This window comes from Dothidotthia symphoricarpi (assembly GCF_010015815.1).
Source record: "Dothidotthia symphoricarpi CBS 119687 unplaced genomic scaffold P153scaffold_7, whole genome shotgun sequence".
Classification (NCBI taxonomy): domain Eukaryota; kingdom Fungi; phylum Ascomycota; class Dothideomycetes; order Pleosporales; family Dothidotthiaceae; genus Dothidotthia; species Dothidotthia symphoricarpi.
Window position 1 is genome coordinate 1,060,350 of NW_022985014.1, and position 26,991 is coordinate 1,087,340.

The 26,991-nt window shown below is 50.7% G+C and overlaps 7 protein-coding genes across 7 annotated transcripts; 3 read left to right on the plus strand and 4 right to left on the minus strand.

Moving 5' to 3' along the window:
• Positions 1–21: 21 nt before the first annotated feature.
• P153DRAFT_374862 (maintenance of ploidy protein MOB2) lies at positions 22–1,034 on the plus strand (the record flags this gene model as incomplete). Its single annotated transcript, XM_033669546.1, has 4 exons — positions 22–44; positions 298–461; positions 513–606; positions 656–1,034. The coding sequence occupies 4 exons, from the start codon at positions 22–24 to the stop codon at positions 1,032–1,034; spliced, it is 660 nt and encodes a 219-aa protein (XP_033525456.1).
• A 5,112-nt stretch (positions 1,035–6,146) lies between these two features.
• Positions 6,147–8,306, minus strand: P153DRAFT_210412 (uncharacterized protein). Its single transcript, XM_033662558.1, has 4 exons — positions 8,145–8,306; positions 7,606–8,066; positions 7,205–7,546; positions 6,147–7,154 (listed from the first exon to the last, which is right to left on the minus strand). Exons 2-4 carry the CDS (start codon positions 7,997–7,999, stop codon positions 6,481–6,483), a joined length of 1,410 nt encoding a protein of 469 aa, XP_033525457.1. The 5' UTR covers positions 8,000–8,066; positions 8,145–8,306; the 3' UTR covers positions 6,147–6,480.
• Positions 8,307–10,158: 1,852 nt separating this feature from the next.
• On the minus strand, positions 10,159–11,193 carry P153DRAFT_355854 (uncharacterized protein; the record flags this gene model as incomplete). The annotated part of the gene is made up of 5 exons (XM_033666602.1): positions 10,159–10,275; positions 10,643–10,791; positions 10,859–10,918; positions 10,995–11,063; positions 11,127–11,193. The coding sequence occupies 5 exons, from the start codon at positions 11,191–11,193 to the stop codon at positions 10,159–10,161; spliced, it is 462 nt and encodes a 153-aa protein (XP_033525458.1).
• A 1,892-nt stretch (positions 11,194–13,085) lies between these two features.
• P153DRAFT_210473 (uncharacterized protein) lies at positions 13,086–13,575 on the minus strand. The gene has a single exon (XM_033662559.1). It carries the CDS (start codon positions 13,463–13,465, stop codon positions 13,124–13,126), a length of 342 nt encoding a protein of 113 aa, XP_033525459.1. The 5' UTR covers positions 13,466–13,575; the 3' UTR covers positions 13,086–13,123.
• Positions 13,576–15,278: 1,703 nt separating this feature from the next.
• On the minus strand, positions 15,279–18,717 carry P153DRAFT_365680 (uncharacterized protein; the record flags this gene model as incomplete). The annotated part of the gene is made up of 1 exon (XM_033667872.1): positions 15,279–18,717. A coding segment is annotated over exon 1 (2,846 nt), but the record flags the coding sequence as incomplete, so codon positions are not given.
• An 813-nt stretch (positions 18,718–19,530) lies between these two features.
• On the plus strand, positions 19,531–22,055 carry P153DRAFT_337281 (Zn-dependent exopeptidase; the record flags this gene model as incomplete). The annotated part of the gene is made up of 3 exons (XM_033665733.1): positions 19,531–19,715; positions 19,946–20,905; positions 20,954–22,055. 3 exons carry the CDS (start codon positions 19,531–19,533, stop codon positions 21,831–21,833), a joined length of 2,025 nt encoding a protein of 674 aa, XP_033525461.1. The 3' UTR covers positions 21,834–22,055.
• Positions 22,056–22,420: 365 nt separating this feature from the next.
• Positions 22,421–26,786, plus strand: P153DRAFT_313377 (uncharacterized protein). Its single transcript, XM_033664877.1, has 6 exons — positions 22,421–23,074; positions 23,125–23,891; positions 23,943–24,065; positions 24,656–24,990; positions 25,106–25,251; positions 25,303–26,786. The coding sequence occupies exons 1-6, from the start codon at positions 22,814–22,816 to the stop codon at positions 26,623–26,625; spliced, it is 2,955 nt and encodes a 984-aa protein (XP_033525462.1). The 5' UTR covers positions 22,421–22,813; the 3' UTR covers positions 26,626–26,786.
• Positions 26,787–26,991: the final 205 nt, after the last annotated feature.

Here is a 26,991-nt window from a genome sequence, read left to right on the forward strand (position 1 = left end):
ACGGTTGCGATTGAGAGCACCATGTCGGGCTTTATTACCACAATGTTCGTCTCCGATTCTCTCAACTTGTTCCCCGCGATGCATGTCCACCCCCACTATCGCCCAGAGCCAGAGCTATATGGAGATACGAATGGGTGTGGATACAAATATTGGTTAGGAGCGGCGATATGGTGCGCGGCTGGTGGTTGGAGGGTTATACAAGAGCGAGGCGGTGGTGTGGGTATCGCGACTGGGAGGGGAAAATGCGCAAAACAAACATCATTTTGCGGGCTCAAGCTGACCTTCTACTTTCTTTAGAAACCCGCGCACGCGAGGACCGTTCAAGCCGCAGAAATCGAATCGAGGCACAAGCAGCTGGCAACTCAAACAATATGCAGAGGCCACCCTGGGTAGTGGGAGCTTGAGGAAGGCTGTCAAGTTACCTGAGGGCGAAGACAAGGACGAATGGCTGGCTGTCAATAGTGAGGATACTGACTCCCGCTGTGGAGGGTATGGCTGATACAAGATGACAGTCGTCGACTTTTACAACCAGATCAATCTGCTGTACGGCTCCATCACCGAGTTCTGCTCGCCGCAAAGCTGTCCAGAAATGAAGGCCACAGACGAGTAAGAACCCACAACCCTGTACACACCACCCCGATCTAACACGCCACAGATTCGAGTACCTCTGGCAAGACAGCGAGAACTTCAAGAAGCCCACCAAAATGCCCGCCCCGGAATACATCGAGCACCTCATGGCCTGGGTCCAGTCCAACGTGGACAACGAGCAAATGTTCCCCAGCCGCATCGGCGTGCCCTTCCCCAAAACCTTTGCATCCCTCATCCGCAACATGTTCAAGCGCCTCTACCGCGTCTACGCACATATCTACTGCCACCACTACCCCGTCATCATCGAGCTCGGCCTCGAACCACATCTCAACACGAGCTTCAAGCACTACGTTCTGTTCATCGATGAGCACGGGCTGGCGAATGGGAGTAAGGACTTTTGGGGCCCGCTGGGAGACCTTGTCGAGAGTATGCTGAGGAGCGATTAGATGGGTTTTCACATGGGTGTGACTGGACTTCCTTGGAGTTTTTGGCGGGTATTAGCATGGATTATATGGGTTTATGGCGTTTATCAAAGAGGCACGCGCGGGGTATCGCATGTTTGGGCTGGATGTGGTTGTTTAGAGGCTACTACTACTACTACTGCTTCTTTTTTTTACCTCTTGCAATGTATGGGGTGTAGGCATCGATGATGTGGGTTTTGTGTCTTCGCTTTCTCCTCCCGTGCGTAGGTGCTTGCTTTTTTGGCGCCGTTTGTTTATGCATATCATGCTGGTTTCGCACCATGAAGTGCTTTTGTCTGTTTTGTGAAACAGTCGTGTTTCTGGAAGGTAGGGCCGTGGTCTGATAGATGTTTGGTGGAAGTCATATTCGTTGACTTGAAGAGTAAGGATAGCAGGTAGCAGACTGACTTGATGTAAGTGCAGAAGAACAATCAGGCCATATCAGACATGTCAACGATTGGACGAGCTCAAGGCAAGACTTTGGCAGACTGTAGATATACGAGCAAACGAATCCAAATACGATACATACAACATGATATACATCTACAACCAAGTTGCTACTACGAAAGCGAAACCTTGCAACAGATTTGCGATACGTGCAGTATATGCAGAGCTGAGTGGATAAATACCGACCTACAGACAAAATTAACAACGACAACGACAACGACGTGATGTTTTTTTCGATGTCGACTGGAGTGCAGGTTTATGGGTACGTCAAAGGAGAGGAACCAAACTTCGGCGGTTGCCTGAGCATTCGAGCATGCGTACTCACAGTAAGACATTGAGCAGCCCAGTCGATAAGGAAGAGTTATTCGTCTCTGCTTCTCCGCTGTTATCATTGTTATCAATCCTCGGCCTATTCACGCTTGACACAAAATCAAAATCTACCTCCTTTACCCACAGTAACTACCAGTAAGAGTACACAGTAGTAGTAGCAGAGAAGCAGAGAAGCAGAGCTGATCAACAATAACCAGTCTCTTGACGACTGGCTGCGCCATGTACCGATGCGAGCACACGTGTTCGAGAGCCTAGATCGTTGGCGATGTTTGGTTCCTCCACTCTGGATCGTAATACTCTGGTATTACCACTGCGTGCTTTTATTCATAGTTACTGTGTACAAAGGGCTCGGGCTTCGGCTCCTATACCGCGGTTACAGTGTTGGGCCTATCACTTCCACAACGAGCATAGATACACTGGAATTACCTAAAACGATAGGTACATCCGAGGGGGATGATCATGGGGGTTCGACGCCTTGGGTGCTTTTCTTAGTGGATGTTTGACTGGGGGTGGCCGTTTCGTGGGGAACTGCTCGATGCGTGTGTGTGTCTGCGTGCGTTTGTGATAGGCGGGCGCATGTATGCGCGCTTCCAGCGCCTGCGGAGAGAGAGAGAGGGTTGGATAGCGTGTGCCTTAGGTCCGATAGAACGAGCTTTAGGTTTACAACAATAGTTCGGATCTACAGCGGTAGTTTATGCCTACTGTAGTGTGGTGTGGTGTGCTTTGGGTCGACTCACTGTGCCTCGAGTCTGCCTGCTGCACAAGGCGCCCAGAAAGATGTTATACTTTAGTTCTAACCGCTTTGCCAATCGGTTGATGCTCGCAGCTTCTGTATGGCTCAACAAGTAGTGAGTGGTTGTGTCGGACTCCTGATCGACGAGTTGTGTAGTGCTTTTATGTTGGTCTTATGCATGTATACGGCTCTGCGGTGCTGTGAGCTTCGTGCACATATATATGTACGGTATTAATGGCTATGGTTGGTGACACTGCTACTGTCTCCATATCTGGATCTTCCGGTTAAAACTGCTCTTTCGAAGCTAGACTGAGACTCGTATTAGTTGATGTTCCAGCGTATTTGGGCTTAATATAGAAACGTATAGTTGCAACACAGTATTGAGCAGATTTCTTTTCGTTGCGGTCTAGGTGCTTCAACTCAACCCCTTTACACGATCGGTAAGAATACGCAGTGGTCGTGATGGCGAAACAGAGCTGATCGCTCGTCCTTTGATGATTAGTTGCTAGAGGTACTAGACTGAGGCTTATTGATGGCTTGATCGACATCTGTATGCAGGTTTGCTGTTGTTCGTCAGTCGCATACTTGCTTCCTTAGCTATTATTGCAACCATTAGTCATCTTCACTGGCGACGAAACATTGACTAAAGTTTTAGTCTATCCTTTGTCAACCACAACTACAGCATACACACACACATACACAAGTGTGAACATCCGGCTTTGTCGGCCGAGAAACCCTCGACCACCCGCTTATTCTTCGCGTCACCGAATGTCTCGGGCCTCCCCGGCCGTCCGCTCCGTGGCAAGCCCTCCGTGGACCGCGTGGTGAGACATATGCACACCTTTGTTTGCCGCAGCAAGGCGATCCTACCCTATGCAAAACGATGCAGACTTGTGTGAGCATGCGCACACGCCCACACTCACATAGGACGCAGGAACTTTGCATCATGCAGGTGATGCCAAGAAGATGGAGTGCAGTGTGCATATGTATGTGAAAATGAGGTGCAGGGAATGTTGGCATGGGTTATGGTCGTGCAGCAACGTTGTATTTTGCGAAGCATCGTTTGATCGGTATGGTAGATCCGTCGTACAACATACGTATTTGACCCTGACTAGGGGTATAGCAGTGGCTTTTATTCCCTGAGGTTGAAAAGAGTCGAAAACACGTCTGCGCCTATATCTCCAACGCGCTAATGGAGAGTTTCTAGTCTTCGGTTGATGACGAGTCGATATGTTTCTTTGGTAAAGACGTCTTCCAAGGTTGATGTTGAGATAAGACTTAGCAAAAGAAGTGACCACTCTGAATGTCTGATGTGTACTGTTGCTCCTGCAGTCGTCGTTGGAGATGAGTACTGTCAGAATGAGAGATTAGCCAACTTTTGTGTTGCGCACACGAAATGTGTAACATTGATGAACACGGCACAACTCCATGGTCAACTGAACAAAGAACGGAGCGGAGCGGACCGGAACGCGAGTGACAGAGACACGAGGACAGCATGGAGATGCAGGATTATGGCGTCGATCGTCGCAGCCAGCATGTGCAAAGTCGGAGCCTGAATCGATGCGGAATCTAGAAAATTCTGTGCTGCTTGGCCGGACGAGCTTGTTATGACACCTAGGATATCCGACGGAAGTTCACATGCTAGCGAAATTTCTCCGTACGCTGCTGCAGAAAACGATGTCAATGTGGGCCGTGCAACGACCTTCCTCATAGGGTGGTAAAGCCTCGGCGGTCGTATTCAGATGTCGCTGTGAGACAACAACAGGGTCCAGAGCTGAGTATGACGATTTGTTCAACGAAGTCGACGAGGATTATGGGCCATGGATAGAAGTGGTGCGGAGATGGGTCGATGTGGGTATGGATGAGATCCCCGTTACGGAAATAATACTGGAAAGCTAACCATAGCTGGTGTAGCTTGATGGATGCAGAGGCCGTAATTACCATGTCATGGTCAGACTCCGCCATTGGTGGTAGTCGACAGTAGCTGCTTAATCCATTGGCAGGGTGTAAAAACCCGAGTACGAGCAAGTTCTTCTGTAATCGAAAATCTGGCGTTCACTCGGTATGGGGATTGGCCACTTGGCGCACGTTTTCTCTGCAGCCCCGGGATGAGTATCGCATTGTATCTAGTGAGATCTTCCATAACGATCCTTCAGCATCTAAAACACCGCTCACGAGACCAAGAAAGAGATAATTCTGAACTTCGATAAAAGATGGATGACACGGACCGCTTAGAAAACCTCATCATGGAAATTTCACCGATCAAAGCTCGGTTGCCGAGCTTTCCGTACCGATCTCGAGATGATGATGATCCATGATTCGAGTTCATGATCAACGTTCTCATCACCGCTCCCCGACGGCCTCCTTACTATAATAGGATTTAGAGCCCTTTCCGAGGCAATGTTGACGGGCCTTCTTTCCGGCTGTATGGTAGCGAACAATAGAGTTAGTAGCGGAGCATGTGCATGGGCCCGGAAGCCGTATGAATCAACGGTTTCATTAGTGGATATAGCAGTGGATGAGGATGCCTGATCAAGCGCAGTATGTCATCTGTCATGAAAAGTCATGGCGGAGCTGTAGAGTTTGGGGGGGTCAAAACCATCGCCCTTGAATCTTGAGAAAACACTGGAAACCTTTAGTGCACTCAGCTGGTAACCACTAAGGTGGACTGGGATGCGAGCATCGGTTACACATAGTCAAACGTCAGGTAAACCTAAATTCTACTGGCAAAAGGCGTTGAAATTGCAGGGCCCGCCGTTGGGCGCCCCTACCTTAGCCGAACGCTGGAGACGGACGGTCTCCACCCGCGAACTAGTAAATGCGCGTTTACGATATCGAAGAAATCATGGCACTTGCACCCCAGTCTTGCGAGACTCCATCTCATGTCCGGGCTTCCGACGTGTCATTCGATACGATTCTTGTTTGCTGACAGCCGGTCCGGGAAAGGACACTCGTGTTGCGTTTAGACAATCATGACCAATCATCGCACTACGATGAATGAGGATATTTGCCCGGCCGAACGTCATGACAGCCTGGATTCAGAAACACATACTTATGTAAGCAGAGTCAAACGTTGAAACTGATTACCGATGCCCATGCAAACAGGCCAGAAGGGTCGGAAATGGCGTAATATGAATGCTTCGGTATTGTTGGACGCCTCCCCACCAGGGATGCGAACTACGCCTCGCCGGCTGTGGTACCTGAAAGTCGCTTGGGAACTCACTTGGCGAATCGATCGAATGTGGAGACTTTAGCGATGCGCAAGGTCTCCAAGCTCGGCATGAAACAATGCAGGTGCCGTGCCAACTGGGTGTGCGTTTGTGGAGAAGCCACGTTTGTGATATGAGCGGTATTGTGGAGACGCTGTAATCGACGAACGGACGTGCCTGTGGAGACTCAAGAATAATCTTGCAGGTGGCTATCGAAATGAGTTCCTGAAGTTATCTGGCATGGTACTAATCTCTAAGTAAAGTAAACATGGCTAAGAAATGCCTGCCTGCCGAAACGCGAGCTCAAGTGAAATGTAGCTATACTATTGATACAGGAAGATGAAATGAAATGACCTGGTAACACCATGAACAACCTGTGAACAACGCCTAAAACCCCGCTCAAAGAGGCGAGTGACGCTAGAATTATCGCCAGTAAGATATGCGAAGGTGGAAAAAATGCGTGCGATGCAACATATGTAGCATCGAGCCTTCAAATCAAGTCCAGAGTCTTTTTAGTGTCCATGACTCCGTCCTCATTCCCTTGCGCCTGAACTCCGATGGAACGCCACTCTCAATCGTTTCAGTACTTTGTAGAAACTCGATCGAAGATGAGATAGAAGCCGTAATCGACGTGAAATTACCAAATTATGCCAATGATAGTTGTGATATGCCGATCTGTATCCAAGAACGAATCCATAGAGCTCGAGGTTCGTTAGGCGCCGGAATAATACTGCTGCATACCATGCTGATTATATGCCATAGAAGGCACACCCTCCTCTTGCACTCTTCCTAATTGCCCAGGCTCTCCGTACCACTGTGCACTCATTGAGCGACCAGGCAACTGCATTGGTGGGCCCTGGTTTTGTATCCCTTCGTATGAGTTCCAGGCCGGCGGATAAAACTGGGTGTTGGGTATGACTGGTGCAGAAAGAGGAGCGGATGTCGACCCCGCTAAAGTGGACGCGTTTATGATGGATGTATTCGTGTCTATGCTGACAGCATAGGGATACGGAGAGTTTCGACGGGTATAATCGTGTTGAAGGATACCAAGTCCTTGTCCGGGGTACTGTTGCGGTATGCCCTCGATGTTGCCATATGACATCGACCGCGCAGGCGGTTGGAACGGAGGTTGTTGACCCCAGGCGTGGTTGTCTTGGTGACCAAACGACATTGTGGAACTCGTACTCATTGCGGCTGGAGTGTGTCCGCCGGAGACATTTGATTCACTGCCATATGCCGAATTTGCTGTCGACGGGGATTGTCGCCAGTGGCTCGTGCTTGATGATGGACTTTCAGCAATAGCAGATGACGGCAAAAAGCTTGTTGTTGGAGGCCATTGAGTTTCTATGGGATGAGGGTAAGGAAAAGCTGCTTGTGGTACATGGACTGTGAATGTTAGCACGGACATTACACCAGTATGATTGATTTACTCTTACTTCGACTCTGCAGGGGAGCCTGGTGAATATCAGCTTCGGATTCGCTCTGGAATCCATAACCCAAATTGTGAGCCATGGTTTGGGTTCCAGAGAACGGGGTACGAAACTCCCCAACAGCTTCACCAGAGATCGATTGCAGAAGGCGTGGTGAGGATGTTGCTGGTGTCACTGGCGGGCCAGTACTTGTATCTCGTATAGTAGTTGTTTGCGGGAGTTGGACCTCTCCATTATGTTCGACAGGATAAAAATTGCAATCTTTTTTCAAGCGTATACAGTTGGCACAGCGGCCTTGAGTGTCGTCTGGAGCAAGAAGGCATCGTATTTTTCTCCGTCGACAATGTCCTGCAAAGTCCCATGTTAGCGAATAAGCCCATACGAACAGCGAAATCGTTTTTTCATACCACAGGCGACCGAACTCCGGTGGTATCCCAGTTTGTTCCGCGCTTTGTTGCTTGTCGGTGACAATTCACCTGAAGTCCCAACTGCGAGATTACGCATGTGTGGTGTTGAAGAGGACCGACGAAGTTCTCCAGGAACCTTGCTCTTAGAAGAACGCCTCTTTTTGCTTGAGTGTTGCTGTGTTTGAGAAACGGAGTCTTTGTCCAGCAGGGAGGATTTGAATTCGAGGCGATCTGAAGGGCTTCGTGTACGTGTAGAGTCTCCAGCAGAGCCGTGAACAACGGCTATTTGGCTCGTATGGTTGAAAGACATTGCGCTCTTGATAGGCTGCAGGAGGAATGCTTTATCTAACCTGGAAGCTGTCTTCTTCGCACGGCGCTCGGTCTCGACGGCCATGTGTGGCGCAATGTAGTCGCAATATCCGAATATCAAGACACGAAACTAAGCAGCGCATGAAGATGTCCTGAGAGCTATTAGCACCGAATGTTTAGAGTTTGGGAAATGTCCGCCACGTATATGCGAGCTTAAGCGATATACGTACCCAGGATGACAGGCAAATTGATTTCTCAAACGTTGGAACCCGCACTAGGCGGGAGCAGCTGGCGGGGACGGTTACGGGCGATCAACCATGCCTTGGGATGTCAGGGCTATCAATGCGGGCGGGTATCCGATGGCTAGGGCCATAGGACCGTAATTGTCCGAGTCCAGTGAATTGAGAACCTACAAAAAATAAAGATGGTGAAGCACAGGTGCACTGCAGCGACAATCTATGTGAGCTACCTTTGTGATTGTGTCATCCAATCGTAGTTAGTGGGGGCGTAGCCGCAAATCAGTAGAATGACAGGCGCCAAAAGCAAAGCCTGCACAATACGCAAAGAAGCAGAGACCGAATATAGAAATTTTGGGACGCGTTGTTTGGCTGCACTGAGTAGATGAATAAAGGGTGGCGAAGACACTACACGCTACTACCACGATGGGCCAGTTGCGTTGGATTGCCTAATTCACCAAAAGATCCAAAGACCTTTTGGTGGCTTGGGCTCGAGCAGACGATCTTGGGCCAGTGTAGAAGGAGGGTCAATGCCTGCACTGCGCCCCGACCAACTGATGTGCGGGATGGATGAAGTTCAAGCACACACAGGCCAGTGCGGTCTGTGCTGACTTAGTTACTCCGTGGCTTTGTGAATTTTGGCTTGTCACCAGCACGACGTCGGTAGCCGCCGTTGCGTCAGAAGTCATCGAGATTCGCAGTGCCGAGATCATGTGGGCTCGCAAGTTGCAAAGGACTGTACACCACCTTCATGATGATAAGTTGAGCATGTTCAGAAGGCGTTTCTGCAACTCGACAGAGTAAGGGGCCCAGCGAAAGACACACTGCAGGTGCCGAGGTGAATCTACTGGCTCTGTGCGTGCGAACGACGACTAGGGAGTCTGGTTGCGCCAGGGGTCCTCCAACGGATCTGACATGATGAGGACGGCGATGAAGACCTTCGTGGAGACAGGCCCGAGATGCCTGTGCAAAAGCTGACACGATAGAGTCCTGGTGGGGAACGTGACATTGTCTGGCGCACATAGTCCCCTTTGCGTCAGCACTCCTTCACGAACGCTGGAACAGAGTCATCGTAGGGGCAGACTACCATGACCTGAATTGTTGGCGCCGCCATGTGTAGCAAGTACTGTAGCAGCTGTAGCAGTCTCTTGGGCCTTTGCCCCCGGTTCATTTCGCTAACAGGGGCCCTGCAAAAGCTCGATTCATTTCCACATGTGTCATCGTGATCGAGAACATCCAGCATCGCTTCTCTCGTCAAACTTGTGGTCCTTGTTGTACGGCGGACATCAAGCGGAATGTCACTGGTCAGCAACGGGGGCTGGTGTGGTCGACTATGCGGTTGGCAGGAGATGTAATCCCAACACGCTGGCTGTGGAGACCATGCATGACGCACGACGTACGGCATTGTCCCCATCAGCACGGGCAAGGGCAAGCGCACGTGGTCCGTGAGCCCTATCTGATACAATTGATATCCGGGCCTACTGCCTCTACGCTTGTGTCGAATGGGAGCTCGACGAGACGATAACTCCCCAGATGAAGAAGTTCCCCGACGGCACGTCACGCACCCCCACTGGGGTCTGCACGTTATACTTCAAGTGTGGTGGCCTTACAGGACTGCGACCGTGCGCTCGCTTTTTCTTTTTCGATGCATCGTTCGTCGACATTACACACAGAGAATGCTCAGACTACCCCACGTTCTTCAACATCGTCGTCCTCTGCCCTCGAAGCATCCATTGGTGCATCCAATATTGTAAACCAGGAACCGCGCCCCCACTGCAACGCAACTTGGCCTTGCTCACACAAATTCGGCGTAACATGGGCGGATCGTCGGATCGTTATATCCGCATTCCAGAAGTGATGCTCCAGTGATGAACCTTACCCCGGCCAGAGATTACTTTCTGAACAAAGAGCAAGGGCTTCAGTTGGCCGGGCGAGCAGCATGAATCTCTCACGTTCGCAGGGTGTCATGAATGGTGGGTCACTCCACCGCTCACTTGCTCTAATCTCACTACTCCTCCACTTCCCGATAGAAGTCCATGCCGCGCTTTGCCGACGGCGGGCCGCCAAACGCCATCACTTTTGTCTCCCGAGCCTGTATAGGCGTAGGAATGAACGTGTCCGTCATCTGAGACACCTTCAGCATGATCGAATGACACCCCTCGGAACGAGTCAACGCTGAAAGGAAGGGCTCGGTCACTTTCCAGGTATACCATCATCTTTTCCGAGATTCACCAATAGTTTTGCAGGACACCGGTGATCCCGTTGGTAAGACGACCGAACACGCGTCTTATATTGTACAGTTCCTGGTTCCACAGCATCACGCCTCTCTATATACCTATATCACACGACGGCAGACCTTCCAGCCATATATGCACTCTATATGCGACACGGACACACACAAAAAACACGTTACGTCGCGTAACAATAGTATATAAGCAACAGCATATGAATTAGTGAGGTTACTTTTTTGTTGCGCTTCCTCATCTACCTACGTTCGGTAGAAGTACTATTATCTCGACAAAGTTAGGCATGTTGATGCTCAACATGAATTGCTCGGTCTCGTTTGAAACACTACTTAGATCGACCGAAATTCCTGCTTCGGCGTCCTCGGATATTGGATAATTTCTCGATTTCTTGATAACTGTAAGATTATTACGCCATTGCCATTGCTGCGAACGCGTACGGGGCGAAAGATCGGTAAGACATACCATTCGGCTTTGCATATCCACTCTCCATCAACTCAAGCCGCGCGTCTGTCCACCCCCATTCTACCCCACAGAAATTTCTGACGTATCTACTGAAGTACCACATTAGCTTGCCAAGATAATCTTACGAATCACACACTTGCATCGACGGACTCATCCAAGTTACTGGATCCCCATGCCCAAGCAGGTGGTAGGTGAGGCCAGATACCTATAACCAATCATTTCTACGAATATTTTACAACATCCTGCGTGTGATCCACCAGGTATTTACTTTGCAGTAGCTTCGGGGATTCGGCTTCTCTTAAGAATTTCAATCGCTCCGTACTCGATACGCTCATCCTGGCATGGAAAAGGCTTCACTACGGTAGCAAGCTCGGATATTCTCACTATGCGACTGAGCCATACCAAAATACGTTGCCGATATCGATAGTCAGGAACCGGTACTCGAGCCCAGCAACCAGGTCATTAATGCAAGCCTGTATTATGGTTCTTCCAAGATCGCGTACCACACCCTACATCGCGCGACAAATACGCCTCATTCTCATTCGTGATCATCCTGAGTGCATCGGCAGCTTTGCTGATCCTGCTGCTTCCAGGTATATCTCCGGTTTCCAAGAAGCCTATTCTACACCACACTTTTCTTCAACGGTATTGTCGCAATCTAACTGAGCCTTTACTGAGCATGAAACCTCGTCCGTTCGGAGTTGCGTCCGCCGCCCTGTTCTTAGGCGATACGATTCATTGCACGACACGAAGTCCAAAGCCACAGCCGCGTACGTCGAGTCGGCACAATCGTTCCTTGGTCCAATGAATATAGCTCTGGGATATTCCGTCAGAATCAATTGGTATATTGCATGTTTCGAATATGTGCAATCTGATCGTCCAATTCAAACTCCCGACACTAAACATATCGCTCGGAAACAGGGTTGCGCCGCTACTTCTCGACACCGGGAACCGGCGTAAAATGTGTATCGCTTCTTGGGATACCATACCGACCCAACGTCTGCCTTTAGACTCCGCGGAGGCCTATCTGCGAAGTGTCACGTGCTTAGCCGTGAGGAATCTGCGAACGCTTTCCGTTTATGGCTATTATGGAATTTCCTAGCTTTGTCCTGCGAGCTCACAATTGGCTGACAGATGGAAAGAAGTTCTGCATATTGAGGCTTGAACTCTCCAATTTGCGACCTGATTCGGTTAAGAAATACCAAGCAGATCGATCGTCCAAAACTTCATATAGTTTGTCAATATTAATCTAGTGGCACTCTGTGATCTCCATTCTACCGTAGCAGATGCGCGCGATCTCCACAAGTATTCGATTCGGCTAACTTTGTCTCGCAGCCTTGTCTAACAATTACTCCTGGTTCATTCCCCTATGATCATGAGCCATAATCGCTCGTGGACACACGCAAAACTTGGCAAGCCCGACGCATTGTATTATTCCGTCAATCAATGATGCAGAATCTCCACCAGGCAATGGGTATACCTGAAGACGCGTCTTTAAAATCGACAATCTTGATGAGGTGGCTAAAGATCGACGTCATGAGTACCATGATTTCAAGGCTTATAGCGCCTCTGGCGTCAAGCCTTGAACACACTAAAATTGCTCGGTAACTTTCGGAACGGACCAGAGGCTCATCCGCGCAAGTAATAAAATATCTCATACAACAATGCCCGCAAGCGAGCGGAGAGGAGATGATTGTCAGGATTCCACACATACAGCGGTTCACATATTTCACATCATGTCAGCCCGAAGATGTTGATACCTGTACTATCTCTCCGAAATCCCAGGACAAACGCCGTAACCTCGATGCCATGTTATCTATCTTCGTTGAATTATGACGATGGTATATCCCGGTTAGGCAGAATTTGCTACTGCTAATGCGCTGCCTTTACTGGATTTATATGTGTTTCAATCGTTTGTACAGCGATACGTCCTTGCCTCACCTCAGTGAAACCTGTTCCGAACATGGATTAATCAATTTGAGGAAGCATACTAATCTTTCAGGCTGGAGAGCATTGCAGAGGAAGATCCTGGATCAGATCATGGCATGCAAGTTCGATTTGGCCAAGTCCTTCCCGAACATTGTTTTAATCTTTCCCTTTGTCCATCTGAAGCTGTTATCTAACCCAGGCCTGTACATCTCTGTTACTGAGGGGGTGAACCCAAGAAAAAGACTTCTTTCGAACTGCTGATCACTTGCAAACTATATACTTCTCAAAAAGAGGGGGGAATATATCACTTCCCATTGCCCCGCTACAGAGTGTACGCTAAAGAACTTTTGATGATTGAAGCAACTGCAAAGATATAAAGTGCACAGTTCGACTGCGTGTTCGGTTCCTTTCGTATCTAGTGATTGAAGGAAAGATCGCGGACTTCTTCCCTAGCCGAACTTTAAAATCAAAACCATCGTCAATACCAATAAACCTCTTACTCAGATCGAACATTCCCTGTTTCTTTCGAACATGTTCTACGGCTTCGACCGAAATTAAGTTCATCGCTCTGATTTCCGATGAACTCAATTCAGACCTCATCTCACATCTTAGCAAGAAAAGAGGAGAGTATAGCAGCACAATCGAACAGCTCAAGCCCGAGAACGCATCTCGAAGCATAGAATAACCCAGATATTAAGTTTAGACCGGTATTTCGAGGACTTCACACGCCGTGCTGTAGAACCGTTCCTTCGAATTCAACAACCAGCAAGAGATGTATACTCGAGGTGGCGTATTGTGCCAGCAAAAGTAAAAATATTATATCACGTAGGTTACATGTAAGAAGCCGAATTTCAACCACCAACGTAGTGAAGACATCACCGTATACTCAAACATCTGCCAGCATAGGGACCTAAGTCTAGTAGCGCATCGTGTAAGTCGGACAGTTTTCAACGCCTTCAATATCTGCCCGTCGGGCAGTGTATCAATCAGCACTACACTAACATGTCCTTTTCGACGAGGATGTTGCCGTAAAAATATATGTACATAGCCTGTTTGTCTCTCTTTTCTCTTTCAACGAATCCCCACCACAGTAACCACTAGATAGTCAGGAAAGGAACAAACAACACTTCCCCCCTACCGGACACACACATGTACAGCTCCACGTCCACTCTCGAGCAGTGGGAAGAAATCTCGGAATCGACATACATAGCGGAGCTTCTCAACAATTCTGGTGTTCGGGCATTATATCCTTGGACCGGCGCTTTTTAGGTATTTCCCGACCGGAGAGTTAAAGCTGTGTTTCACTGTCTGCATTACCAGCATAGCACGGCCTGTTCCCAGTAAAACCTAGATGTAGCTACTGGGATGCAGAGATTCGACTGGGGCAGTTTACGTCAATGAGTAAGTAGCGAAAAACAGAATTGACACTCGGAACAGCATGATTCCTTTCGTGGTTGGAAATAAAGAAGATGTAGTTGCGTTGTATAGAACCAAACAAAGTAAGCCAAAGGACGACATGTTCTTGTATCTACATATCCATCTAGGGAAGAAACAAAAGTTCCAACTAGTACCATACGGTATCATGGCTTTCCAGAATCGCCCCAGCGTGAACAAATGACACACAGATTTTGCACATGGTAAAGTGGGCGATTTCTGTCTTTACAGTTTGGATCTCGAGTCCACTATTCTTAGTCCTCATTGCGTAGTATGCTATATTCTCCACTTGATACAATGCATCGTAACGCAGTACTTTAAACACCGAAACAGAAAACATGAACCCATTCAACCGTTACTAACCAATATACATTTCCCACCCCCCTCTCCCTATACAGTCTCGCCGCATTGCTCATCAAGGGCGGTTGTATGCCCAACCCCCTGATGGAAGTAGCTTTGCTTTTGATTTTAGCTGTCAGTAAAACGGAGAAGTTGTATTGTGTCACGTACAGCCAGCAACGAGTTGAATCATTCGTTTCTAATAGGAAGGTTTTGGATGAAAGATAGCCGGGAAGAAGGACATGAAGGCGCAGTTACACGTCGAATGATTGGTAAGCGGTAAGGACAAATTAATTTTAACAGCAAGCTGCATATTTGTGAGAGTCTGACAGATGTCTGAGAGGGAATGTATACTTATACTGTTGATATTGTCTGGGTGTTGATATCCATCCAGAACGTGATGTAGTTAATACTGTTGTTCGTCGTGCTTCGGCTTTCCTTTTTTGCTAGAAGGAGAATCGAGAGGGTAGATCTGAGTGACGGACGTCTGGTGTACATATACATACACATACACATCAACGGAATTCGACTTCCATCGACACTCCTTACCAGACGCAGTACACGCCCAGCTCTGGGCACAGGTTTTTAGTCCACTTCCCTACGACATGCCTTTCGAGGGCAGTGTTTCTCGTGAGAAGGAAAGCGACGCGCAACAGAAAGAAAAGGCGAAGGTAGTCACTTATAAACGCGTCTGATCGTCAAACAGTGGATCGATCACATTGAGCAACGCCTCAAAGTCTTACATTCCTCAACATCTCTTCCTCTCTCCTCTCCTATCGTTATACCAAACGACACAAGGAGATGAAAATCTTTAACTACAATGACGAGACCAGCACCGTGCGTAGAGAATATCCTGGGTATATGCACCTCCATCCACCTAGACCAGCCGACCTAATCGAACCATGCCAACCAAACGCCGTATAATTCCGTGTCCAAAAAATGCCGCGCTCGCTTTTGCGTCAGCCCCCTATGAAGCTTACGGAAGAAGAAGAAGGAGAACACAAGAAGATCTGGAGAAGAACAAAGAAGAAGAAGAAAAAAACAAACACGAATCCCAAGATAGAAACACTTCGTACACGAACAACCCCTCCCTCCGCTCACTACTCACTAAAAGACGGCGGCCCTTCTTTGAGAAAAATTCTCTTCGTGCCTCCGACTTTGCCCAAATCCACAAATTCGGCCCGTTTCGGACCCGCACGACTACCAGGGCGACTTTCGTTCCGGCTGTCAGCTCTATCCTCGCGCTGCAGTGGCGTGTGAGATGCAGCGACGAGACTGCTAGTGCTCGCGCTACGCGGCTGCTTTGCCAGCTTCATCATGCCCTCGATCCACTCCAATTTGTCTCCACTGAGGTCCATTTTCTTCGCTTTGGGGCCCGCGAGTCCAACTTCCTTGCCCTGCCAGTAGCGCTGAGAGGGGCTCGGCGAAGAGCCAGGCAGTTCCTCAGGAACACCCGGCGTGGTTGAGAAGCTGGAGAAACTTGGCATCCTGGGCATCGGCGGTGGTGGATCTTCTCTTGCGAAACCTATACCTGAAGATTGGACGGGCGTCGTGTGTGGGCTGACAGTCTGTGCACGACCGCCGTTGAATGGCCTTTCTCGCTTGCTCATTGCGCTTTCAGTCCTGACAGGTGAGCTACCGGGATTCTTGACTTCCATGCCATGGATCTCGAATCTGCTCTCGCTGACTGTTCGACGGCCGTGGTGCTCGGCGTACTGACGCAGGTACTCGCCCAGGTCTGCCCAACCACCGCCAACTCGGACCATGACGCGCTCGCCGTTCTCTCCAACACGGCGAATGAATAGCTTAGCGGGTTGCTCCTTACCAGGCTGCGTCAGGTGATACAACTTGATATCGTTATCTCCTCTTGCTGCTGCAGACTTCCTGCCTGAATTCGCGCTAGCTGAGTCGGTATCATGTTTTGCAGGCGATAGGGTAAGCTCGGGGAACTTGACACCACTTGCGGAGCGACCAGCACGAAGATACCCCTTACTAGTTTTGTGCGTGATACGACGTGCGGATTTGACCTCGGGAGCGTCTGCACCTGGACCTGAGGTGAGACGAATATGGGCAGGAATAGTCGTCAGGATGTCAGATATCTTTCGTTCAAGATCTTCATTGCTGTTCGATAGTTTCTGGCTGAACTGTGACGGTGGCCATGGAGCGCTCACGATATCATGATCCGCTGTGGTTTTAAGGGGACGCCGTTTTGACATTACAGCGTTTAGCTCCGGACGAGGCGCCCTGACGTGGCGGTTGGTAGCGTTGCGTACTGATGGTGACTCCTCAACGACGCTGGGGGAACTAGAGTCCAAAGAGGGCTCAGATGATAGAGAACCAACGCTGCCCCTCCTCGAGCGTGGCGTATGCGGTTGTTTTGCGGCGGGGGTATCGTGTTCGATAGTCGACATGATGACTGGAGAATCAAGTAGAATTCCTGACCTAGGTTGGACTGTGTCAAAGTCTTGTAGCTCCTCTTCCACCACGTGTTGAGTAGTCGAGGAATCGTCAGATGCAGGAAGAATGCTGGTAGATTCTTCTGAGCGCTCATCTACCTCCTTGTGGACTATTGTGTCACCCTCGTCGAACTCGTCATCTTCGTCGTAAGAAGACAGTCCTCCTTCCGAGTAAGTCTCGTGTTGTGCAACATCGAAGTTCGAGTTGGAAGCGTCACTACGATCAACTGCAGTATTCACGAAGTTCCTATCAATTGTTACGTCGGGAGTGTGAACGGAGATTGTGGGCAGATTTGCGTCCGTTTGTGTTCGTGGCAGAGGATTGGTGGTGCGTGCATCGAGGTCGTTTGTGTCGTGAAGGGCGAGAGTCGTTTGTTTTGGATTCACGGTATTTGGCTCCAGATTCCTGGACATGCTCTCAAGCTGAGCTCTGGTCTTTCTGGGACCGCCTTTCCTGCGAACATCAAAATCGATAATTCTGCTGGCCGAGTCATGCGCCCAGCGTCCGTAATCGCCCTCTACGCCCTCGAAGACGTCTACCCAGTCGTCAGGCAGACAGTCTTCACGCCCTTCGAGTGTGTCGAGCATTCTGTCCAGACGTCTTCCGAGGTCGCTAACCTTGCCCCGAAGGACGCGGTTGATGGTGTCTATGGCGTCCTTCCACCTGTCGAAAGTGTCGTCAGAGTCGTCTCGGGGCGGTTCAATGGCGTCCCATCCCAGCTGCATCGCCTTCTGCGCTGTGCTAAGGTCGTCTTTAAATCGAGGGGCTTCGCGGAGGATGGAGACACGTGATGTCCATGTAAGCAGTCGCTCTTTGAGGCGGGCATGATTGGGCAAGGCGGAGAGGAGGGTCTGGGTGATGAGGAAGGAAAAATCGTCCATGGGCTTGTAGTCGCGGCCGGCGCCGAAGCCAGCAGAGGACGGTCTGCCTGAGGGGAACATGTCCAGCACGTGCTCCTTCAGCTCGTCGACGTCCAGCTTCAGCATCTCCTCCTGTATATCGTCCAGGCGGGCCTCGTGCGACTGCACGTCGCCCAGCAACAGCGAGCCCAGGTATTCCAGTGGCTGCACGGTCGTCGCGGTGACGTCAGCATCAGAGACATGCTCTCTGATGCGCGCCTCGAGGCTTGTTCTCCGCTGCTTCCGGAACTCGTCGGAGGGCTGCTCGAAGCTGCCTGACCAGCCCCATTGTTCAATTTCGGCGCACCAGCTCTTCAGGCGCTGTGCAGCCTTGGCCACGCGTGTGCCAAGATCGCGCTCGGCGGCCGTGAGGTTTTCGACGCAGGCGAAGAACTTGTATTCGTCGCGCGTAGTATCGAAGGGCATGGGCACCTGGGTGAAGGCGCGTAGGGTCGTGTTGGGTGACAGGTCGCGGAGGTGGCTCTCGTCAGAGCTGTTGAGTGTCCGTCCCCGTCGGCCGCCTGGCGACATGCTGGGCGAAGGGACACGGCGAGGCGTCAGGGGAGGTGCCAGTCGAATAGGTGACGAAAACATGGTGAGGTTGGGGGCGTTGCGCGGGAAGGAGCGACGGCGCAAACATGTGTGAGGGAAGGCACGAGTGAGGCCGCGACGTCTCGGATGGACACTCGGTGTGCATCGGCGTGTGTTTGCTGGGTTTGCTGGCGAGAACAGTCGTGGCCGTTTGTGGGCCTATATGCGATGGACCGCTGTCTTTGTTTGACAGCTCATTGTCAATGTTGATGCAACAACTTTCTTTCGTTGCTTGTTCGTCTTGCGTGCATATACGATCGCCGCCACTAACCCAGCCGGAGATCTAGCGCCACGCCCGATTGTCTGCTCAGCCTCCTCGAGATCCTATTGGCAACAATCTCCACGGCCTGTATATCGGCGTCTCCACCACGGGTACCATCTGCTATATGCCTGTCCGGATACCATTATCGTCAGAAATTGGAATGTAACGGCGCCTCAGTTCTTATCGTTAGTAACCATCTCCGCACGTGGTAACTCCTTCCGCCGATCACCTCCCCGCACTTCTCACCTCGACTTCTCACAATGAGACTATGCTGTGTGGTACAACGCGACATTATGGAGCTGGACGCCTTCATACCAACCTGACTTTGAAGTCTATTCCCCGACCACTATCAATGCCCTAAGTTGGCATAGAATATCTCCCAAAACTCCTTCGAGAATGACATGTCGTATCAGAGCGGTCATCTTCTCCAGGTACCCCGCTGCTGATTATCGTCATCTTATATCGCCAAGTATATTGCAGGATTCGCTTCGACTCCGTGACCAGCCGACCTTCCCATTCCAGTAAAGAGCTCTAGTGTTTATCTACATAGTGACACGCTGCTGCATGAAGCTTTGATCCTCCGCGAGCTTACGGCAGGAAAGAGCAGCATGTTTGCATTGATAGATGAACTGATCGGCCGATATACTTCTACGTAGTAGAGCAATCCAAGGTTCGTATCTCTACTTAAGGGTGGCCTACTCTTTCTTCTACGTCGTTCAATTGCGATCTGGTGAAAAGACTTGGCATTTGCGAACAACACAATGAGAGCATCGTTATTATTACTCGCCGCAATTGGCATTGAAGCTTGCCAGCGTGAGCGCCAATTGGGAGACAACTTTCACACCCTCCTCAAAAGGCAGAGCAGCAATGAGACGTTTCCACCTGTTCTAGATTCCAATGAACAAATTCTCATGAGTTCGTTTGACAACACGTCAATCGCAACATGGTCATACTACTACAGTAAGTCAAGTCCGCCTTCCAAGGATAGAGTACTGGGTGATTGTGATTAACAATGCCAGCCCACGGAGACCACATTGCTGGTCGCAATCGGACGATGGCGCAATGGACGGCTGACCGCTGGTCTGAGTATGGATTCGAAAGCAGACTGGATGAATACTGTAAGTTTTTCTGTCCCACGCACTATTTTTTCAACGGTAGGAACCATGCTGAACACAGCACAGATGTGTTTCTCAACTATCCCGTCTCCAACTCACTAGTTCTGACCTATCCGAATGGCACCACCTTTACACCTTCTCTCGAGGAAGACGTGCTAGAGGAAGATTCAACGACTAGCTACCCCAATCGTATCCCCGCCTTCCATGGCTACTCTTTCACTGGCAACGCATCTGCAGAATATGTGTATGTGGGAAGAGGCCAGCAAGTCGATTATCAGCGCTTAGTCGCTCTTGGTGTCGAACTTGAAGGGAAGATCGCACTCGCCAAATACGGTGGTCCGTTTAGAGGACTTAAGATAAAGAATGCCCAACAGCACGGCATGATTGGCACTGTCATCTTCAGCGATCCCGGCGATGATGGCAACATGACTGAGGTGAAGGGAGTTGCTCCCTATCCTGAAGGTGGCGCTAGAAACCCGACGACAATCCAGCGAGGTAGTGTGCAATTCCTTAGTACCTACCCTGGCGATCCGACGACTCCTGGCTATGCTTCCAAACCAGACTCACCAAGGGCGGATCGCAGCAAGACTCTCCCCCAGATTCCATCTCTTCCCATCTCCTGGCTCGGAGCACAACCAATTTTGCAAGCCTTGAACGGATACGGGAGCAGTGCTGCTGAAATTAACAGGACTGGATGGGTAGGCGCCATACCAGGTGTCAACTATTCTTCCGGAGCTGGTTCAGGCGCCCGCCTTTCCCTGTCCAATGTTATGAATGACACATATACTACGATCTGGAACTCGATTGGTATCATCAATGGCACGAACCAAGACGAAGTTGTTCTTGTGGGCAACCACCGAGATGCGTGGATCATCGGAGGTGCTGCAGACCCTAACTCTGGATCTGCCGTACTCATGGAGTTGGCCAAGGCATTTAGCAAGCTCGGAGAGACCGGCTGGAAGCCAACTCGAACAATTGTCCTATGCAGCTGGGATGCCGAAGAGTACGGACTCGTTGGAAGGTGAGATTACCGTTCCTTGTGTGTACTCCGTTGCTAATACTCCAATAGTACCGAATGGGTGGAGGAATACATTCCCTGGCTCAAGAATGCTGCGGTATCTTATCTCAACGTTGATGTCGCGGTATCCGGTCCTATTCCAGAGATAGTAGCAACTCCTGACCTACACGCGATTGGCAAGAGCCTGATGAAAAAGATCGTCTATCCTTACAGAGGTACTGTTGACCGAACATTATTTGATGTATGGTCAGTAGAGGATGGTGAGGTTGGCGTCTTGGGCAGCGGGAGCGATTACACCGCATTCCTCCATCGCGGCATCGCATCTATGGATATGGGTGCGGGTGGAGGCCCCAACGACCCCGTTTATCCCTACCATTCGAATTACGACTCCTACCATTGGATGGCTACTTTTGGAGACCCAGGCTTCCACACCCATAAGGCGATAGGCCAGTACCTGACACTTCTCCTCTACCACTTCGCCTCCGACGCTGTCCTCCCTCTTGAGCCCGCAGGTTACATTTCAGAGCTTGGCACCTATCTTTCTGACCTCGAAGACACAATCGCCTCATCAAACTACACTCTCGACCTGACAAACCTCACGGATGCCATCTCCACGTTCACCACCTATGCAAATGAGTTTACAGACCTCCGTGCACAGGCCGTCGCAACAAACGACGCTGCCCTCCTCACAATCCAAAACCACAAGGCACGCGACTTTTCCCGCGGCTTCACAAGCCAAGGCGGTCTCCCCACCAGAGAGTTCTACCAGAACTTAATTACTGCCCCTGGTAGGGACACAGGATATGCGCCCGTCACGTTCCCTGCCATCACTGAAAGCATTACGTTCGACCACGATATCGAGTTGGCGAAGGAGTGGGTCGGCAAGACTGCGAATGCGATTCTCGTCGCTGCCAACATGCTGAAGACGTAGGATGAGATAGAACCAACGGTAAGTCATCAACTGGACAGCTGGAAATCCGAGAAAGAGAATATACGGGCGTACGCAGCTAGATCGTCAAGGCGTAGCGTCTATTCTAGTACATAGGCCCGCGGGGTTTCAGAGCACGTTCGCGTCTTAATTTAGTAACTGCAAGGCTTACGCAGGTCCACCGTCCTTACGTGTGAAAATGCACATGTAGTCCTTAAGGCTGATTGTTGTTTTACCTATGTTCGTTTTCGGTTTCGGCAGTATCTCTTTGATGGCATCCATACGTCTACGTCAGCTTTGCACCTAGCCACTAGTGAGGTAACTAGAGAGGCAATCTAAACCTTCCCCTGTCCATCCGCGCGTCAACGAGTTCAGCCACACTCATTCCTCCCCACACAGAGCGGTTTTTCCAAGCCTCGTCAAGAGACTTGAAAAGCTTGATTCACGATATGCAGGCAGTGGGTATCTGGGCGCCACGCATACGCTCTTCTCAACGGGGTGCCGACAACCGGAGCAGCGCCGGAGAGAGCCGTCGCCAACTGCCATCAGCTTACGCAAGCGCTTCATGTTCACTTGTAATCGTGTCAATATGTGAACCCTAGTCTCTTGCGGGGAAAATATGCCGGAGAGCGATGGGTTGCGACGACATTTGCCAGCTCCGAAGCCTATCCGACGAGATTTGGCGCCGACCTACCCTGAGGCGTCGTCATGCTCTGGCCGTATCTAACCCAAGTAAGGCGAGGCTCTCCATTCTTCAAACCTCAGCGACGACGCCTCAGCCCTGTTTCATTCATTTCTTATTCGACAAATCGCGCGTTCATGGGTTGGTTTTTGCCTGATACATTGATCGATTTCTTCCATAAGCGTGCCAGTCTTCCTTTTGTTGTATCGTTGACTTCTTGAATTTGCCGTCACTCCTTACGATACAATTACGAAGTACCCGAGATCATCGAAAGCTCCCGCTTCGCTCATCTTTCAGCACAATGAGGTTCCTACCCAGACTGGTGCACGTATGTGCCGGTGCAATGATAATGATCGTGTTATACTTCGCATGGCTGCAACGTCCAGCCCGCCTCGAAGAAACCATACAACAAGCATGGCACAACACGAATCACCGGATAGTCGTCTTCGGAGACGATTGGTCTGACACTGGAAACTATCGAGTTTCTCCACCTCCTGAGCAGATGGTTGCTATCCGAGACCCTGACCGTGGTGAGATGTGGACGGAAACACTGTGTACAGAGGTATTCGCCCCATCTGCCCCACTCGAGGAGCAATCTCTAACGCTACGTAGCTCAAATGCGACTTTGTCGATAACTTTGCGCGCTCCATACCGTTGAACGCGGATACGGAGGATGTTGTCGGGTCGCTGGCTGACTCAGACATCTACGCACAGTTGGTGAACGGGTCGAATATCGGCCACACTCTGACTTTGCTCGACGACTTTCAGACACAGGTACAAAGCTTTATTGCATTCGACAAGGAGAAGCAGCACATCCCTGAACGCCTGCGTAAAATTGATGAATGGACTGTCTTCACTGTCTTCTTTGGACTCTGGGATTTGCTGGAGTACTCGATGCTGGACAAAGAGTCTGCCATGCGCGCCATCGATATCAGTATTGCAGAGATCTTCAACAACCTCGACAGGCTTGCGAAGCACGTTGGTTCGCCAACGAAAATCATCATCCCTAAGATGGTGGATATCACTTTGTTGCCGTATTTTCAGTCGGAGAAAGACACTGACAAGGAGCACTTTGCGGAGAACCAACATCAATCGGTGTTTCTCTGGTCGTACTGGAACACTGTACTGTCTCGAACTGCGGCTCAGTGGCAGCATGGCCCCATCTTCATGCCAGACCCAAACGCCATGGTCTCGCAACAAGTCAGAGACCAACAACTGTACATCAGACAGATTTCAGATGCAAAGGGTACTGGCAGACAGGCGCCTCTGTTCGAAGAGGTCGAACGGCCCTGTCTATCACTGAAGCCGGAGAACAATGCAACCGATCTGCAGGCAGCCGCGGTGGAAAAGTGCGCGGATCCCCATCGCCACCTATTCTGGTAAGCTGGCTGCGCACACAAACATATTGTCTCAGACTGACCAATTCTCAGGAACGATATCCATCTTAGTGGTCCTGCTCATCAGTTAATCGGCAAACAAGCTGCAAAACTCCTGCGCAATAACCAAACTATCAACGACGCGAAGCAACAAGGCGCTCAGTCCTTCCGGCTAAAGTTCCCTCCTGGATATTAGCAAGACACTGTCTGACAATGGACCAACGCACTCCCACCTGCCGTGTTCCGTCATTTGCATGAGAGAGAGAATGCAGTTCGGCACGCAGCCGCACGGTCGCGGCTATCGAGGCCGGTTACTGAAAGAGACCGCGGTATTGCTGTCTCCTTACATAGCTGGCATTGGAATGTTGGAATGTCTTAGGCACGACGGCAGAGTGTTGTCGCAGCCGCTTCGGGACGGGGCAAGAACAAAGAAATCTCCTAGCGAGCATCCAGGATCGACCGCATCAGGCACCGACAGTCAAACGACTGGATCGGCCATGGATCATGATCAAAGCCCCCCGTGGGGCTATGGTGTGCATGCGCATAATACCTTCAAAGGAAAGGTTGCAATCAGTGCTAGTTCGTCCAACATCCCTCCCTTCCTGTTCGTAGGACAATGAACTCGACTCTCAAAGACGTACTTTAGATACTTGGTTCGTTATATTCATCATCATGTTGGCTAGTCGTATACTTCCGCCGCCGGTGCCTCGATCTTCTCCCTCTCCTCCTCAAGTTCCTGTCGCGACTTTCTTCAACGTGCCGAGGAGATACGTCAAGTCCAACATGCAGATCGACGACAGCATTTCGCAGTCTCCTATGGATGACACCAAGTCTGCTCGCAATCTGCGAAAGGGCAGTGGAGTTCAGGTGCCTTGGTCTGCGGGCAAGGAAGAGGAGCCTGCTTCGCCGCCCGCTGTGTCGTCCCCTCGAGCCACCAGAAAGAGACTTGTACCGCTTGAGGAGGTCAAGGCGGAAGACTTCGTCGACAATGGCAGCATGGAAGATAGGTGTCCTCCCAGCGCTACTTCAACCGGTTCTGGGGAATTGTGTGGTTCTGTCTGTCTCTGTCAGCCTGAACCCAAGATTCCTCGACCGAGGAATGGTGAGTTCATTTCTTCGTTCGTACTCTGCGGACTTTCCAAGTAGCTAGAGCGAACCAAGTCAAGCACATATGTTACCTTTTTTGTTTGCCGATATCAGTTGCTGACTCTTTGTAGCTTTCATCCTTTATCGGCAACACGAACAACAGCACATCATCGCTAGCAACCCTGGACTCAACAACCCCGATATTTCCAAGATCATTGGCGAGAAATGGAACAGGGAAAGTGACGAGACGAAGAAGATGTGGCAGGATCTTGCACAAGTAGGTGGCATCTGCCAGTTGTTGCCCATGTCCTTCTAACACGTTATTAAGGAAGAAAAGGTTCGACACCAGGAACTGTACCCGGATTACCGGTACCAACCTCGTCGCGCCGGCAAACCCGGATCATCCCCTCTGAATCCGTCAGGTCAACACACGACCGCCGATAAGTACCGCTGCCACAGATGTGGAGGTCGCAGCATCAAGACTCCCACCAGCCCCTTCTTCGATCCCGCCCGCACTCCAATGTTGCCGCCTCCTACCTGCTACGAGAGCATCACATCAACAACACGCTACCTACCTGTGATAAGTAATCTGAGCCTGCAGTCACCCCGTGGCCGCGGCCCAGGCCCATCAGGTCTCAGCAACATCCAGGTATCGTCAGCAATACGTGACGATGGAGCAATGTACAGCCCCCTTACACCAGGCCTCAAGAGACGTCGATTCGAGCGTGGCCCACCTAGTAGTGGGCAGAGATTCGACTATCCCCAGAGTTCTCCACGCCGGGAATCTCTTCCTCCCATCCACGTCCGCCGTTCTCCAGGTAGCACCATCATGCCTCCTCCCGGCACGCCTCGCGACGTGCGCCGCCCATCGGTCATGGATCTGAACCTCGACCAGCACGGCCAGCCCAGGAGTGTAGAAGAAACCGTGCTCAGCATCTCACATCAGAGCATGATCAAGCTACTCGGTCGCATCACACCTCCGTACAAAGACACCACTCCCGCACCTCCAGTCCGCGGAGCCATCATCGCCATCGAAGGCGACGACCTCCCCGCCGTGAAGGAGCTCACAAGCTGGCTCGCCTCATTCCTCGCCCAGCACGAAGAATACCACGCCAAAGTCGCCGAGCCGCCTGCTAGCCCGACGGCAGAAAATGTCGCGTTTGAGGACTACCTCGATCTGATCCGGACGTGGCATGGGAAGAGTAGGGAGATGATAAGGTACATCACCACGCCTGTTCCTGTCTTGTCTGCTGCGGAGGAGTCGCGCACAGCTTCTGCTTCACCGCCAACTACGCGCAAAGACTCGGCAACGCCTTCCAACGCGCTTAAACCTATCCTCCTCCTCCCAACCTTCCAGCTCCACGCCTCCGTTGCTTACGCTTCCCGCATCCCTGTCCAAGATGCGTACAGCTCGACAGACCACTGGCAGTGGATGGCGACGCTGTGGCGCGGCACCGTGGGCCCGGATCTGACTATTTTCGTTCGGACGGGGGATGCAAGGGAGGCGTTGGCGGGCAGTAAGGCGGTTGAGCTGGATGAGGGTGTGCGGTGCTTGACGGTGGTGCGGGAACGGGAGGGGGGGTTTGGTGAGAGTGCGTTGCGTAGGGTGGGGTTTGAGGTTGGGGAGTTTGTGAGGGTGGTGTGTGGGTGAGGGGATGTTTCTTTTTTTAGGTGGGGAGATGTATGTGTGTTTCTGTTCAGGATGGCGAGAGAGAGTTTATGAAGGGGGTTTGGTTGGATAGGTTTGGTGTTGTTTTGTGGGGTATATATGTATATCACGGGGCGCTGTGTGAATGGAGTGTTGTATATCTGATCGTCGTCAACATTTCCACATTGTGAAATCCAATAATCGATCGCCTAACGTGTTTTATCAGCCCGTGCACGCCATCGGCTCGTGCACGCAGAACACCATTTCATCCAATCTTTTTAACCCCACATAACACTACTAAAATAGGTAATATAGAGGCTGCGCTTAATAATTTAAAATACCTAAAGCTAGGAGAATCCCCTAATTACA